General features: G+C 33.8%; 3 protein-coding genes across 3 annotated transcripts; 1 reads left to right on the forward strand and 2 right to left on the reverse strand.

Annotated features, from left to right (window-relative positions):
* Positions 1-588: 588 nt before the first annotated feature.
* LOC136819074 (uncharacterized) lies at positions 589-4,509 on the reverse strand. Its single transcript, XM_067075243.1, has 2 exons — positions 2,924-4,509; positions 589-1,658 (listed from the first exon to the last, which is right to left on the reverse strand). The coding sequence occupies exons 1-2, from the start codon at positions 3,226-3,228 to the stop codon at positions 899-901; spliced, it is 1,065 nt and encodes a 354-aa protein (XP_066931344.1). The 5' UTR covers positions 3,229-4,509; the 3' UTR covers positions 589-898.
* Positions 4,510-5,252: 743 nt separating this feature from the next.
* Positions 5,253-7,570, forward strand: LOC136819111 (uncharacterized). Its single transcript, XM_067075282.1, has 2 exons — positions 5,253-5,428; positions 5,588-7,570. Exons 1-2 carry the CDS (start codon positions 5,301-5,303, stop codon positions 7,368-7,370), a joined length of 1,911 nt encoding a protein of 636 aa, XP_066931383.1. The 5' UTR covers positions 5,253-5,300; the 3' UTR covers positions 7,371-7,570.
* Positions 7,571-7,586: 16 nt separating this feature from the next.
* On the reverse strand, positions 7,587-12,285 carry LOC136819112 (uncharacterized). Its single transcript, XM_067075283.1, has 3 exons — positions 11,814-12,285; positions 11,012-11,487; positions 7,587-9,246 (listed from the first exon to the last, which is right to left on the reverse strand). The coding sequence occupies exons 1-3, from the start codon at positions 11,984-11,986 to the stop codon at positions 9,140-9,142; spliced, it is 756 nt and encodes a 251-aa protein (XP_066931384.1). The 5' UTR covers positions 11,987-12,285; the 3' UTR covers positions 7,587-9,139.
* Positions 12,286-16,025: the final 3,740 nt, after the last annotated feature.

Below are 16,025 nucleotides of genomic sequence, written 5' to 3' on the forward strand. Positions count from 1 at the left end.
CACAAAAAAAATGAAAATCACGAATAATGGAGTTTTAATATGATACGATTTTTCAAATCTTTAAAATCTTCAAATTTTTAAAATCAAAGTGGTTTCAACTCAACTAGGGAAAATAATAACATTGGTGTTCAAACACATTTTTTTCTATCTTGATTTAATCTTTCTTTGAATTATTAAAAACAAATGAGATATTAAGGCTGAATTAAAGGTCTGGATGAGACTAAAAAATCACTTGCATCCTAAAAGTTTGATATACAATAGCATACTAGACACACCAGTTAAAGTTTTCAATGAATTTGCTTGTCTGTCACGTGTTTTGACATTTTTTGAGGAAATCATAAATCACATGGAACAACATGCTTATCCTCCATTATTATCCTTAGCACTCATAAGAAAAGAAATAGGAAGAGAAAACTTTAAACATTCTATACCAGAAAAAAATAAAAACTTTATACCAAAAAAACTTTAAACATTTTATACCAGAAAAAATTTAAAAAGATTTTAAAAAGTTTATACCAAAAAAACTTACAATATTTCTATATAAAGAAAAAGGGAAGATCGAAGCTCTATTTATTCAATCAATTAATCAATCTTTTATTTGAGACATCTTCAACTTAAAACAAACTTAATTTTAATCAAATCTGATAAAGGACTGTTTTTAAAACAGTTATCCAAAGGGTATGTACTCTAGCTGTCAGTGCAAACCGAATTATAACCAAATAAAAATTACTAAAGAAGTCATATTAAACAATTTATCTTAGTAAAATTCGCTTGGTAAAAGTGATTTATTTTAAAAATTAACATTCAAACCTTTAAATGAAATAATAGACAAATTACATCAAAGAACTGGTCAACACTGATAGCATGCTGTGAAAACAGCAACAACCTTTTATAGAAATCACATGGAACAACATGCTTCAATATACCTGACAACATTGCCATAAATATCAATGCCATCTGATTGAGCGCTTGCATTTATTTGCTGATGTAGATTAGATAGCTGAGTTGGTGTAAGCGGTGCAACATATCGAGGCACAACAACTTTGATGTCATCAGGCTCCACTAGATTGTATGAATCTAAAATTTCTTCCACAGTAATGTTAACCTCATTGATATCACGTCTAAATAGATTATTCATTGCGGTTGAATTTTGATGATAACATTTGAGGCTTCCTTGATACCATAATTGCAGAGGGCTGTTATTTTTTTCTGTGCGAACAGGGTGGTTGTTGTGGGCAAATTGCCAATTCTTCAAGGCATTTTGGATGCGGGGGCTGAATACATATTGTAGGCTAAACATATGGATTGGGTTCAGGATATCCAGTATATTGTGGTCCTCCATATGGTAGAAAATGACATAGTATTTGTGCAAGACTTTCCAATAGACATCTCTCCAGAGTCTTTCAATCCTTTGGTTGTGTACTGAGCGCCCACGTATACAACTTCCTCTTCTTTCCCCATTAAAAACTTCCATCATATGCTCAACATGATTGAATTCCTTCCCCTTGTCAAGTCTAACTCTGCTAGGAACACCAAAATCTTGCACACTTTTAATAAATGTGAACAGAGCAGAGGAAGCCTTGTTATCTGTAGATAAATTAAGTTGGGAGACAAGTCTTGAAAAGCCATCAATCTGACCAAAAACAACATATCCCCATCTGAAGAAAAAAAATAACCAAACACATTTTAAACATACTCCTCTGTAAAGATTGTTTTTTTATTTTACTTTATTCTTGTATGAGAATTTAAATTATACATGTTGTCTGGAAAATAATAATGAGACCAACCCTAACGACTAAATTGATTAGTCGAACTAATTGAAAATCGTAAACAATTGAGAATTCAATTAGTTTGATTAATTGTTTCAAGTTCGACAAAGTTCGATAACAGGATTTGTTCGACAAGTTCGACAAATATATTAGTTTGACTTAATATATTCAATATATTCGACAAAGTTTGATGATAGGATTTGTTTGACAAGTTGTGGATGTTCAAGGAAAAAGCATGTTAACGTGCGTTACAAAACCATTTTTGCACTGAAGTTTCCCAATTTTCACCCTTTATGACTGGTTCGATAGCAACAACTAAAATTAATTGAACTTAATCGAACTATTAGTCTTTGAGAAAAGTTCGATTAAGTTCGATTGAAATTAATCGAACTTATGATTTTGAAAAAATATACCTTTTTTCAAAGAGGACGTCCTGTTGAATAATTATGTAGTCCAGCCATAAAAACAATGATAGAGCCATGCATAATTACTGTATCATACATATTGTAATAATTATGCATGGTTTTATCATTTGTTTTTCTGCTGGACTACATAATTATTCAAAAGGTCTATTGTGAGAATTCTATTAAAGTGAGAATTCTATTAAAGTTCGACAATCGAACTTAGTCGAACTTCGACTAAGTTCGACAAAGTTTGATTAAAAAAGTGGTTTGATTGGTTCGATTAAAGTGGTCTGGAATTTTATTTACAATTTTCCCTATTTTGACTTTTTTTACAGTCTAAAATCTAAAACAATCTTTCTGCAATTCAAGATTCATAAAGCGCACTGTGCACTAATTAAATTCTGTTTTTACCGATTTGGTTTTTCAAATTTAAATAATTATAATAATAATCTTTTATTATTATATTTTATATAATTTTCAAAAATATTAGATGTTTTTTATGTTTGATTCTTTTTATTTTTATTATATATATAATCACTTTTCTTTTCTAAAGGACAGATTCCTAAACTTTCACATATATATATAAATAATTCAACAACAAGTCTGAAAAAAGATGGGAGAGAAATCATGAAAAGGACCAAAAGAAAACAATCCCTGTTGTATGTTTGATTATTTTATTTCATCTGGTGCAACGGAAACAAAATTTTTTAGGATAGGCCAGAAAGAGACTAAGTTTTTGACTTGCCTTACCTTACTAAAGCATGATTAGAGTCAATATGCCATAAACTATTAGGTGAAGGCACACTATATTGTCGCCGCTTAATTACTTGAGCCCAACGTTGTGCTGCACCAACAGGGTCTATTTCTGCTAAAAGCTTTTGACATCTGTTGCGTTGCAATATTATTGGTGGTTCCAATCTTTTAAGATGAGCAATCATCTCTCTGATTCCTGAGTTTGGAAAATCTTTGTTTATTTCCATCATAATCAGCTTTGTTTCCTCATCACTCAATGTGGTGTATCTGTCACGAATCGAAGGCATTTTTTCTCTATTCATGAAATTGTGAATTGTATTGTAATGAAGCTTCTGACAGTGTAGCTCTAAAGCTCTAAAACAGCATCTAATAACATGAAAACCAGAATATGATTCTTCAATGGGAATCAAAACTATAAAGTGCACTTACAAACATCAATTTGTCAGATCTAACAAAATTTATAACGGCACTGTCATCATTGACAATAAAACAAACAATATTCTGTCAAGAGCCTTGTAAACATTCCAACAACTTCCATCGAAATGATCTATCAAAGCTCAGTCTACCATTTTAGCGCGGTCCAAGGATTGAGCCGAGAACTCTCGCAGAGCGCCCGAGCTCCCACGCAGCGCACACCGCGGGGATGAAAAACTTCAATCTGTCAATCATTTTCTCAAGCGAAGAGTACGCAAAGCGATTCTAGCTTTACGATAGTGCCGCGGATCATCAATGGATAGTATTCAATTATCATTATCCCTTTATTTTCATTACTAGAACTTTTGCAAAAAAAAGGAAAAATAGAAAAGTTGTATTTTTTACTGCTCTATTCACATACTGAATTTGAAAGATCTTCTATGTGGCGTTTTTTTGCAAACTTCAAAAAACTGATTTTTGTCCCGCCTTTGCGGGATTTTGGCCTAAGTGCTTGAGTGCAGCATAGGGTACAAAGTCCAAATATGCGTTTCCCGTAATTTTTGTACGAAGAGTTAGGTCTACACTGTCTGACCTAACAAACCATCTTCAGCTATCCTGCGTACTGGAAAACCAAGTGATAACAGTTTCTCAAGTTTTGCTTTATCAATTGGAAATCTTGATCTTCGATTTAGTTGAGTTGGTTCTTCAACAACGTCATGTGGCAGAACCATATCATCACCCCCTTCCAAATGTGTATCAACTGTAACATCATTCAGTCCCTCAATGGGAACTGTCATGATGTCAATTTGGTTAAGCAAACTTGTTATGCTATCTTCAGTTTGATTATAAAGAAGCACATCCGTAATAGACTCAAGCCTTCTAACATTTAGCAGGATTGCTTCTAGTTCATTGCGTACGTTTCTCAAGGTTTCATGTGTAGGAGAAAGTTCAAGTGTTCGCCTTATGCCAGGAATCCGTGCAACAATTGTATTGAAAGCTTCAACATCGGAAAGTGACTGAACTCTTTCCAGTCGATTCATGATGACTCTTATTTATCTTTTCTATAAACAAAACAAATCCCCAAATCACCCAAAGATTAATCTCACAAGCATTTACATTTACAAGCATCAAAAGTAAGTAAGTATTTATGCATTTCCCATGCAGCCATAGCATAGCTTCTAGGAAAACGTAAGATACAAACCTCCGAGATGTGATCCTTATCTCTGATCCCGTCTTTCTCTTTTCTGACTGTCTGACTGTCTGAGTTTCTCATTTCTGACTGAGTTTTCATACCTGTCAATCATTTGACCATCAATTTCGACCAGTCTAATTTTCGCACCGAGTGGGATTCGAACCACCACCAAAGAAAGACCTTCGGATCCGGAAGCCAGCGCTCTATCCCTTGAGCCATCGCCGCACAGCAAAATCCCGCAATACACCGTTTTCATGTCTCGGGAAACCCGGGTGGCCCGTCTTGCGGAAGGTCTCGGATTTTCGAACTTGGTAGGAAAAATAGGCGGTGGGTGTGGCGTTCAGTAAAGTAAACAAACCACATTTTTGTTGTTCTCCTTCCCTATTTTCCTTAAAATCAAGGATTTGCACTGAAATCATTTATTTTGATATAAAACAAGTCTTCCTCCAAATGTTTGAACAAAATAATCCAAAAAAATTCTGCAATTTTTTTCGAAAAAAGACCCAAATGCTTGCACTAAAGCACCTCTCAATATTTCAGTATAAAGGCATAATTTGTCTAGTTGAAGCTTTATCCCTACATATATTTCTAGTTTTTCACTATTTCTAGCATTATTTTCAAGAAATATACATCTTTTATTCAGAAAAAAGTAATGGTGGTGTCTTTCTTGGTCTTTGTTGTTGCTATTTGAGATAAAGGCAACACTCCCGAACCACTTTCGATTGTTTATTTTTTGAAGAAAGCCCGCGAAAATTTTTCAACAACAAAATGGCCGAAAACAATCAAGAAAAAACAACTTTTGAGACTTTCAAATTATGGTCTGAGGTTTCATTGAGAAGATACTTAAATTCACATGGAAAAGATACTAATGGAACATTTGATGAACTTGTTGCAAGGTAAAAAATTTTCAACAAGGGGATTTGAACTCTCACTCAGTCAATTTCTATATTTCAAACACCGTACATCAATAAATTAGTTGATTGACAGCTTGTTTTATCAGTTCATAAATAGTTTTTTTTAACTTGTGGTTTTAAAAACAGTTTTTTCTTTTTCAGGACCTATGTCGCTCACTGTGAGAACGCTCCTCTTGTGCCTACAAAGCAGAGCGAAGAAAAAGCCCTTGAAGGAGAATATGTTCTAAAACTAAAAGTTGGCGAAAAAAGGATCAAAGACCCCTTGAAAATTCAATACGGATGGCTCAAAGAGAAGGACGCAATTACGAAATGGCCTTCAATGTACTATCAAGATATGTCTCGCTATGTAAATCTCCAGGGTCCTCAGTTTATCGCTCAACTTGACAGAGAATATAAACTAGGAAAAGCATTCAGATATTTCACCGACGGATTAGTTGACGACATTTTGTATTTGGAAATTGACGAGGATCTATGCTTTATTAAAACACAGGTTTGCAGATCTCAGGCAATGAGGAAAAAAAAGTATCATGTTTGGGCCGTTTTGACAAAGGATAAAAGTGATGAAACACCTGGAGGAGAAATTTTAACGGCGTGTTGTGGTTGCTTGGCTGGTTTAGGTGGCATGTGCAATCATCTCATCGGAATGCTTTTTAAAATTGAAAATGCTGTCACCAAAGGTCTGACTAAACCTTCCAAAACTAGTCAAAAGTCTACTTGGAATGATCGATCTCGTGGACGAGCTAATCTTGTTTTTGGTCCAGTTGAAGAAGTTGTTTTCCAAAAAAGTCATTATTTGAGCGAATCGGATCGTGACCTTAGGGAAGAGGCAAAAGGTTTCAGAGCGTTCGAGGGGTCCCTCTATAAACAACATAAAGAAGAACTTAAAGATTCTAATAAACTTCGTGATAGACTTTTTCAATGCTTAAAACCAGATATTCCAAACAGTCGTTTTGCTGAATTTATGGAGGAAAAGCCATTAAATAGAAAACAAATTCAAGATTTTGACCTACCAAAAACAATATTTGAATCAAAAATGGCATATACATATAACACTGAATTAAGTCCTAAAGAAAATGCTGGACTATTTACATATGAATTAAAAATATCTAAAAAAAATATCCTAGATCTCAGTGAAGCTACAGTTGGACAAGGTGAAACAGAAATTTGGAAAAATCATAGACAAGGTCGGATGACAGCTTCAAACTTTCACTCCATTTTCACAAAATGTGCAACACTCCGAAAAAATCCTGAGACTGATTGTACTTCCCTTACAAATACTCTTTTGGGTAAGTCAGGCCCATCAGGTAACGAGTATGCTATAAAACACGGAAATAATTTGGAAGAACGTGCTAGAAGAAGATATCGTCACATCATGAAATCCAAGCATAGAAAGTTTGAAGTAAAAGAGGCTGGTTTATTTCTGTTTGAAAAACATCCTTTTGTCGGTGGTTCACCAGACGGTCTGGTTTCATGTGTGTGTTGTGGAGAAGGAGTCTTGGAAATTAAATGTCCATTCAATGTCAGGGACTCTGTTCCTAGTCACGAAAATGTTGCTTACTTAGTTAAAAATGACACAACTGGTCTGGTGAATTTAAAACGAAATCACAATTATTTTTTTCAAATACAAGGTCAATTAGGTGTTACAGGTCGCAAGTACTGTGATTTCTTTGTGTATACAAGACACGGGGAATATATGGAACGTATAAAATTTGAACCTACGCTATGGACTGAGATTTTGGACCGTTTAAATTGTTTCTGGATTGACCATTTTTGTATAAAAATACTTCTTGGTAATGATGACGAGGAATCTTTAACTCAGGCTACAAGTGGGCTCAAATTGACAGATGACGTTAATGATGGAAAGAAGGAAAACTCTCACCCTGTCCAAAGTGGCATTCCAAATAAAAAAGCTAAATATCAATAAATAAATAAATTAAAATTAAATTAAAATAATAAAATCATTAAAATATATATACTGAAATTTTCACGAATTTGATAAGGAAAAATTTAAATTTTTGAAAAATAATTCAGGAAATTAAAATTTACTACGAAAATAACAATTACAAATAAAACAATTCACTTGCCAATCTACATTTGAAATAATTCAAAATCTCACTTGCGTATTTTCATAGGAAAATCTAATTTGCGTATTCTCAAAGGAAAATCTCATTTGCGTATTTTCATAGGAAAATCTTGTTCACGTATTCTCAAAGGAAATTCTTGTGTATTCTAAAGGGAAAATCTTATTCCCACATTCTCATTAGAAAAATATAATTATGAAATTATTTTATGAAAATATAACTCACCAACGTAGAATTTGCTAGGAAAACATTTTAAAAATAATTATGTTGTCTATTAGCAGAGGAAATTTACACAGAATCCCCAAAAAAGGTATTTTTCAAAAATAAATCTCATTTGCGTATTTTCAAAGGAAAATCTTATTTACGTATTCTCTAAGGAAAATCTCATTTGCGTATTTTCATAGGAAAATCTTGTTTGTGTATTCTAAAGGGTAAATCTTATTCACACTTACTTATTACATTAGAAAAATATAATTATATAAAGTTAATTTATGAGAAATTAAATTGTGAAAATATAACTTCATCAACGTAAAATTATGAAGTTAATTTATGAAAATATAACTCATCAAAGTAGAATTTGCTAGGAAAAAATTTTAAAAATAATTATGTTGCCTATTAGCAGAGGAAATATCTTATTTACACAGAAACCCCAAAAAAGTATTTTTTTTAAATAAATCTCATTTGCGTATTCTCAAAGGAAAATCTCATTTGCGTATTCTCAAAGGAAAGTCTCATTTGCGTATTTTCAAAGGATATTCCTATGTGTATTCACACTTACTTATTAGAAAAATATAATTATATAAAGTTAATTTATGAGAAGTTGAATTGTGAAAATATAACTTCATCAACGTAAAATTTTCTAGGAAAATATATTATAAATAATTTTTGTCAATATTTTCTAATGTGGTTGAAAATGTTATTTAAAATGAAAGTTTATCATTTATTATGTTTATTAATTAATATGTTATCAATATATTGGAACCATGCTATAATCAGTGCGTCACAAACCGCCATATAAACAAAACTCAACATCCTCACAACAGTTGTCTTTTTGATTTCCCAAACATTCGTCTAAAGCGTCCACTTCCACAATAATTTATGTAAATTGCAATTTTGGTCAGTCCACAGTCGGCTTCAACATATACACGTGTTTTTATTTACGTGACCGAAGTGTCTACTAAAACAATCCGGGGGTAAGTGGCGAAGCAACACAGCAGATTATTCATAAAGTAAAGAAATATCTTTTGGCATTGACAATCAAAAATAATATATTGTATTATATTTCCTTAATTTAAAAATCAAAAATTCATTTTTCATTCGTGAAAAACAAAAAATAAAATAATGAATTAATATATTACATACTAAGACGCCCCCGTTTTTTACTCTCGTTTAATTTCCGATCTTCGGAACGTGCAAAACGCCCGTCCGCCCAATATCCACCCAATCAGCTTAAATTCACTTTAATTGTCCTTTGACTTTCAAAAAATAGTATTTAAAAATTATGAATTTATAATAATTACAAAAAAAAAAAAAGTTTGATACTTCATCAGTGAATTATTCAATAAATTCCTAGTTTCAATTTTTTTCAGTGGGCGTTTTTCTAGGGCTTCGTTTATCGCGCAATTTTTGCGTCACACAAACTTTCTCGGCCGCTCGTAATAATTATACATTGCCAAATTTGGTTCTCCATTGTCAAGTCAGGATCGATGGTGACGTCACCTAAGCATAAAAAAGAAAGGATTTCGTCAGTTTTATGCATATATTAATTTGCGAGATATTCTATTCGCCGCGCGAGCGCACTTTTCGTAGACTAGTCGGAATACTTTCTTTTACTCGCGGGATTGATGGTAACTTTTCATCTTCGTTATTTTTAAAATGAAACACAACCGAAAAAAAACGAAACTTCAGAAAGTTGCGTATTTCAAGTGAGTAAACGATTCTGACAATTAACAAAATTGATGATGATGATTTTTTTTCGGTCAGGCAAATGTCTCGTATTGGGGGTTCTAGTCTTGACCCATAAGCCTACGTGAGATTGAAGCGTTTGGATAAACGAGACAAAACTCCAAAAAAGCTGGTGTTTTGAAGCGCTTCCGTGCGATCGAAATATCGCTGTTTGAGACGCACTGATAATAATCTATTGTGTCATTTCAAATTTTCAATTCTATTTTCTCAGGAATAAAATGATATCCTTACTAAAAATATCATCTAAGAATTTAACAAAGCATAAATTTTGGAAATTATATAAAGAAAAACATCAACAACCTACTTGAAAAAAAATTAAGAATTCAATGCACACCTATTTTTGAACAACATATTAAGATTTAGGTTACTTGTAAATTGGCTTTTTCAAGTTTGTCAAAGCTGAACAAATTATTAAAATATCGTCCACTTGTGGAATTAAAGAAATCGGAATTTCTTGGGATAAAATACGAAAAGTCTTTATTTCTCCAATAACTTGTTCAACAATTATACGCAATTTTGCAATGGAACTAGTTGCTTTAAGAGCTGCTGCTGATAATTGACTCTGACCTCGTCGTCCTGGTGGTACTTTAAAGTGGATGCTTCTTTCATTACATTCATCCGCAATGTTAAATCCTTTATCAGCCATTAAAGTAGTGTGCGGTGGTACAAGGGAAAGGTAATCAGTATGTAAGGTAGTTGCTTTGTCTGAAATTCCTCCAACATAAGCAGGCGACATAAAAATAACACTAGAGTTTGCAGAAACTGCAACCAAAACTTTTAAGGTGTTGTGGTGCTTGTATTGAGACCAAGTTAAACGCTGATTGATGAGACCTTTGGGAGTCTCGATAAAAAGTTCAGTAGCATCTATGATCGAATGTAGATTTTTAATTGGTTTGAAAACAGGTGGTTTGGTGATATTGAGAACTCCCTGATCAGGAACAAAAATGAGAGACTTCATGATAGAAGATGAAACTTTCAACCATGTTCGAATAACTCGACTAGTTGTTGACATTGAAACTCTGAATCGGTTGGCTAAATCTTTCTCAAGTAAACCAAGCCTAAGTTTCATGAGAAGCATTAAAAACTCATCCTTTCCACACAATTTTCTCTCAGGACCCATCCTAGCAGGAATCTTTGAAAATTTTCGTTTTAAAATGGTAGAAGTAAATTTGAATCCAACCCATCTACGTTTGACATATGGAAATATAAAGTTGAAAAGTTTAACAAAAGTGGAAATTTTTTCAATTCCAGTATAAAATAGACAATTTTTGTCATCTTTGATGGTAATTTCATGTATAGGCAGTTTACACGTACAATTTTTCTTCAACTTTTGATTTTCACGTCGCAAAACAATACAATTCGATCGATATCTTGTCAGCAGCAGCTCTTTCTTGTGAAGACCATCTTTGAGTTTATTAATTTCTTTCAAAGCAGCAAAATATTTAGATTTAAGCATCCAACCAAAACAAAGTAAGCTAGCTACAGTAACCATGCAAGAAAAAAACATTACGGTACGTACCATGACGGAAAACAAAGAAAGAAGGGAGAAAAAGACATTGACGGTTTGCATTATTAATTATGGGTTTATTATTAGGAGACTCATCACGTGTAGATGGAATGGGTCCAGGTGAAACATCAAAATCGATAGCTAGGGATGAATCATCAACAACAGGGTTTGGGACATCAGTAGGGTTGGGAACAACAGCATCATCATCATTATCGTTATTATTATTATAGCTTAGACGTCTCCTAGTAGTTTTGTTTTTATTTCCAATTGCAACATCAACGTCAACATTATTATTGAGGAAAATTGTAGGGTGTGGGTTGGTTTTTGTGGGCATGCCGTCAGGAAAATGGACAGAACACACTCTCGACTGTTTGTGCCTGCTAGGTGACCACAACAAGTTTTTATTTGATGGTTCCCTGCGATTAATCAGTTCTCGCCAAATCATTCTCGCTTCCGGATTTTCTCTTTCAGTGGGAAATGTGAACAACCTGTGAAGGAAAAATTGGATTTTTGTTATTCAATTAACCAAACAAGCAAAAAATTATATAACACACCTAGTTAATTCCATTTTTGTTCACCATGGGTATTGACAAACCTGAGGATTTAGCTCCATCTTGGAAATTGAATTCAAGCCCCACTATCAGAAATGGAAAAAAGGAATGCAGTCTTCATTCCCTCAAAATTTAGAGTCTGAAAGCTGTGGCACTTAAAGTGCCACCAACACTCAGTAATCTGTATGTATCTGACCTTGAAACCTTAAATAAATAAACCTGACTTATGTTTTCACATGTTAAATAAACAAAAAATCACTTACTGGAAGGGTGGTAAACAAGTGCAAACTGAGTTTGAATATGTTGTCTGGTGCAAGTCACACCACTCATCTTCCCATTTTGAAAATCTATAATCACTGCTCTTGCAACCAACAACAGCACAAGTTCTCGATCTCGAACGTTTGGAAGATGGACGACTGTTGTTATTCGAAGCCATTACCCAACAAATACAGATGTGCAAAGATTGCAAAAGATTCAAAAATCAAAAAGTTGTAGGAAAGAAAGTCGACTGAAAACATATAAACTGCTTCCTGCGACAGCGCAGGTCCGTGCCAAGTTTCCTACCTTTTCCTACCATCAAAATAGGAATCGGCGCGAAGACCGTAATGCGCATGCTCAGCTGAGACATGAAACCCGTGTATTCATAACATTTTATACCAAACTGGCAAAATACGGGGGTAATGTTATTATAATATGGGTAAAAGTACCCCTTTTTTAAACCTGACTGAAATTCGAGCCGTTACTAGCAACCCTGCGGGGCCCAAGGCGCCGAGTATGCACCCGGCACAGTGACAAGCCGTTACTAGCAACCCTGACCTAAACAATCCCAAACAGCAAAACCCCCGGAAAATTTAAAATGTCGGAATGAGCAATAGCCGATCACATTTTGGAGGTTTGTCTTTTATGTTTTCCTAGCTTCTATAGTAGCTTAGACTACCATATTTCTGGGGTGAAGTGCGCGCTTAACTTTAAAAAAATGCATGGACACACGAAAAATATTTAGCTAATCGGCTGCCGTGATTGAATTTTTTTCGAAATACTAAGTATTGTGCGATATACTTCGTATTTCGATCCGTTAAACCTAGAATAACGACGATAAACTAAGAATAACGGCCGATATACCAAGAATAACGTTCGATATACCAAGATTTTCGTTTTTATGTGACAAATGTATTCCATACACACGCCCAGGATCTAGACGATGCTATCGTCCGTATAATATGTTATTATGATATAACATAGTTTGTATATTATAAAACGTATCAACATAAAAGGGCTTGCGGAACGAGCGTTCTGTTTTCGCAAAGCGAAGAAATTTCAAAATGTACAAGAAATCGACTCCATTATTAGTACTAGTAATCGTATGGTTTGGAGTGCAATTAACGATTAATCACGAGTAACAAAGGAGAAAATAGTAATTTGCACGAGTCCGAAGGACGAGTGCAAATTACGGTATTTTCTCCTTTGTTACGAGTGATTAATCGTTAATTGCACGACAAAACATACGATTCCGAGGTAATCGTCAGTAAACATTCGAAAACCTCCTTTTTTTCTTTTGTTTAAAAAGAAAACATTGCAGTGTAATTTTTCTTTGTTTTCAATTAAAAGAAGCTATTGTAACGTAAAATTTCTTTGTTCTTTTTATATTGAAGAAAAAAAATGTCTTTGTTTTTTATTATAAAGTAAAAAAAAGTCTCTGACACAGGACTTGGGAGAGAAAAGAATAAGGGGACAAAAGTGTCCCCCCGCCGAAGAGTGCAAAAAGTGGTAATAGTGCAATTAACGATTAATTGCACTCCTCTAAACCAATCAGATTCGAGTAATTTTGCACGGCTGACGATTAGTACTAGTAATCGTATGGTTTGGAGTGCAATTAACGATTAATCACGAGTAACAAAGGAGAAAATAGTAATTTGCACGAGTCCGAAGGACGAGTGCAAATTACGGTATTTTCTCCTTTGTTACTCGTGATTAATCGTTAATTTCACGACAAAACATACGATTCCGAGGTAATCGTCAGTAAATACATTCGAAAACCTTTTTTTCTTTTGTTTAAAAAGAAAACATTGCAGTGTAATTTTTCTTTGTTTTCAATTAAAAGAAGCTATTGTAACGTAAAATTTCTTTGTTCTTTTTTATAATGAAGAAAAAAAATGTCTTTGTTTTTTATTATATAGTAAAAAAAGTCTCTGACACAAGACTTAGGAGAGAAAAGAATAAGGGGACAAAAGTGTCCCCCCGCCGAAGAGTGCAAAAAGTGGTAATAGTGCAATTAACGATTAATCGCACTCCTCTAAACCAATCAGATTCGAGTAATTTTGCACGGCTGACGATTAATATGCAGAATTTAAAGAACAAACTAATAAGACCTTACATTTCACCTAGAATATATTAGCGAGTCATAACAATAATGCCAAAAAAGAGGATGTTGGAAAATTAGAAGACAACAAGCAACATGCTGAATGGACCTACCTGATGATGAAAGCTGAATAATAAGGCAATAAGGAGAAAAATGAAAACAATCAGTCAAACGATATAGCGCTTTGCAAAAATGCATAACACATTAAATCTTATCATTGATTGTTGATGGGGGAAGAGGGAAGGGGAGTAGGGAAAATAGAAATAGAAAGTTCCGGTTGCAAAAATCAGTTTTATTGACAATTGAATCATGCTTAATGGTGGGATTTGTTATCAATAATGTTTTTGTGTGAAAAAAACAAAGAAGTAAGAAAAAAGCCAAATGAAAATCTGCAAAAACGGCGATTACCGGCATATTTCCGGCATTTTCAGCCGGGAAAGAATTTTTCGCAAAAAGTAAACTCGGTCATGTTTTGAGCATTGCGAATACGCATCTTTCTGCAAAAAATCATTTCAATTTCAAAAATCAAATTCGAGATAATGTCAAAAAACTGGTTTTACCGGCATATTTCCGGCATTTTCAGCCGGAAAAAAATGTTTTTTCGAAAATCGGGCTCCGTCACATTTTAGGTATTGTCATCTTGCATCAGTGTGCAAAATTTCATAAAAAAATATAAAGTACAGCTCGAGAAATTCAAGAAATACTGTCTTTCCGGCGAAAATGGGTTGTTCCGGCGATTTTTGAGTAGTTCCGGCTTCAAAAATCAATTTTTTTGAAAATTGAAACATGCTTGATGGTTGGCATTGCTATTAATAATGTTTTTGAATGAAAAAACAACCAATTATAAGAAAAAAAATCCAATGAAAATCCAGAAAAACGGCGATTTCCGGCATATTTCCGGCATTTTCGACCGAAAAAAATTTTTTCTCGAAAATTGGACTCGGCCATGTTTTGGGCATTGTTAATACGCATCTTTGAGCAAAAAATCAGAAAAAACTAATGATAAAATCTCGAGAAAATGCCAAAAAAACAGTTTTTCCGGCATATTTCCGGTATTTTCGGCCGGAAAATTTTTTTTTCGAAAATCGGGCTCTGTCACATTTTGGGCATTGCCATTTTGCATCATTGTGCAAAAAATCATGAAAATCTGTCAAGTATAACTCGAAAAAATGAAGGATATCTGTTTTACGCCGGTTTTCGGCTGTTCCGGCGATTTTTAAGGAGTTCCGGATTGAACAAATTATTTTATTGAAAATTAAATGATGCAAAGTTTTGGGTATCACCACAGAGAACCTTTTTCTGTAAAAAAATGGTCAAATAAGTTGAAAAAGTGTCACGGAAATACGAAAAACGGCGATTTCCGGAACATTTCCAGTTCTACAGGCCGGAAAATTTTTTTTTTCGAAAAACGGTTTTCAACATCTTTTCGGTAGTACTAACGCGCCTCTATGTACAAAAAATCAGAAAAAACTAATGATAAAATCTCGAGAAAATTCCAAAAAACCGCTTTTTCCGGGACATTTCCGGACCTGGCGACCGGAGAAAATTTTTTTTCGAAAATCGGGCTCCGTCACATTTTGGGTATTGCCATTTTGCATCATTGTGCAAAAAATTAGAAAAAACTAATGAGCCGATCCCGAGAAAAGCTGGCAACAGACGAACGAACGGACGAACGGACGAACGGACAAGGGTTAATTTAAAGGACTACCTTAAGGTAGGTCCAAAAAGTCATTTGTGCTCCATTTTGTAATACTTGTAGCTTTAAATAAATTTCCCTGATTAAAAGTACAAGAATATCATTCTGTTCAATACAACTTTCCACAAAAGTAAATAACAAAAATTAAAAATTAAAACTCTAAAGAGTATAGCATTGTAGCATGGACGTAATAACATAGGGGTATTACAGTTTAGACTAAGAAACTCACGGAATGCAAAAATTCACATACCTTAAAGGAAGAAATTTTGGCAGGAATTTAATTTGGCAGATGCCCGAAAAGTTCTTTAGATGGAATTTAATTTGGCGGATGGATGAAAAAACTAAATTTGGCAGGAATTTAATTTGGCGTTTGCTGAAAATTTTATCCTTAAAATGGCGTAAAAACAGCAAAAAAAATGC

The sequence above is a fragment of the Clytia hemisphaerica genome, unplaced genomic scaffold (genome assembly GCF_902728285.1).
Source record: "Clytia hemisphaerica strain Z4C2 unplaced genomic scaffold, Clytia hemisphaerica genome assembly, whole genome shotgun sequence".
In the NCBI taxonomy this organism is placed as follows: Eukaryota; Metazoa; Cnidaria; class Hydrozoa; order Leptothecata; family Clytiidae; genus Clytia; species Clytia hemisphaerica.